General features: G+C 38.8%; 1 gene segment (V, D, J or C); it reads right to left on the minus strand.

Moving 5' to 3' along the window:
• Positions 1 to 277: 277 nt before the first annotated feature.
• On the minus strand, positions 278 to 944 carry LOC118598537. The segment is given in 2 exon segments: positions 278 to 586; positions 746 to 944. Coding segments are annotated over 2 exon segments (357 nt in total).
• Between the last annotated feature and the right edge of the window lie 443 nt (positions 945 to 1,387).

Consider the following 1,387-nt stretch of genomic DNA (forward strand, 5'->3'; position numbering starts at 1 on the left):
ATATATATATATATATATTGTATCAGGAACAACACAATTTTAGTCTATATGCTAGTTTACTATTCTAAAGAAAAGCATTGAAACAAATACAAATGTAAGGATTTTGAAACTGTTGAAGTAAAGAAAGATACCATGTTTATGAACTTAAACGCATTAACCAACTTTGAACAAAACTTAATTTTACTGAAAGCTTCAGAATCAATAAAACGTTTAGTGTCAGTGCAGCTGTTCATTCAGATCAGTTCCTCTTTAGCTGAAAGAGGTTTTTGTACGACGTTGTTTCACCGTGTGATCGAGCTGTAATCCTGCTGACAGTAATAAACTCCTGAATCTTCAGCCTGAACTCCACTGATGGTCAGAGTGAAATCACTGCCAGATCCACTTCCACTAAAACGATCAGAAACTCCAGAATGACGAGTTAATGCATCGTATATCAGGAGTTTAGGAGCTTCTCCAGATTTCTGAAGGTACCAGTGGAGATTGTTACCAACATATTCACTAGTTTGACATCTAATGGAGACAGTTTGTCCTGGAACAACAGACTGAGATCCAGGAGTCTGAGTCAAAGAGATTTCACCTGAAGAACCTGGAAAAAAGGAAAACATAAAATTAATTTAGATAGATTTAGATTGAAGAAACAGAACAATTATAATACCAAATATGTTGATAGTTTCTATTAAACATTGTCCTGATTGTGATGAAGTTTGTTTGCTGATGAATCCACGTTTCCAGCAGAGAGTCTCACCCTGAACAAGGAGCTCCAGGACAGCCAGCAGCAGAGTCAGTGACATCCTCATTGTGCTGCAGGTGTGTCAGTGTCTCTGAAAGGTCTGGACAGCCACTGATCAACACTGAGCTCTTAACTGCTGGAAGCAGAGAGGCAGCACACATATGCAAACACACTGAGTCAGTCATCTGCAGCTGTTCTCAGCAGCTCTGGATCTTCACCTTGGAATCTTTAGTCTAACAACTCTGGAATCAAGACTCTACAGTCACTTTATCAGATTACATTTGTGTTTAGATTTCTGGCTGAAGGATTCATCTATTTATAGCTGTAAGAAAAACGTTTCCTGTCCAGCAGCTGAGCAAACACAGATGAGATGAAGGCCTCTTGTATTGGACACATTTTACTGTTTTATGGAGGCTAGAGGGCGCTGTAGGTGTTGGTGTGTCAATATTTGCTACTGACAGCAAGAAAGAAGAGGCGCCATTCAGGCTGATCAGTGGGTGGAGTCTAAAACCAACATGGAGGAGAATCTGATTGTTTTCCTCCTGAACTTTATTTGTTAATTGATTTGAGGCTATAATTATGAGTTCCTCAAATGTTATTCTTATTTTCATGTTTTCCCTCTTTAAACTAATCTGGGATAGCAAGTTGTCAAACTGG

The sequence above is a fragment of the Oryzias melastigma genome, unplaced genomic scaffold (assembly GCF_002922805.2).
Source record: "Oryzias melastigma strain HK-1 unplaced genomic scaffold, ASM292280v2 sc02055, whole genome shotgun sequence".
Lineage (NCBI taxonomy): Eukaryota > Metazoa > Chordata > Actinopteri > Beloniformes > Adrianichthyidae > Oryzias > Oryzias melastigma.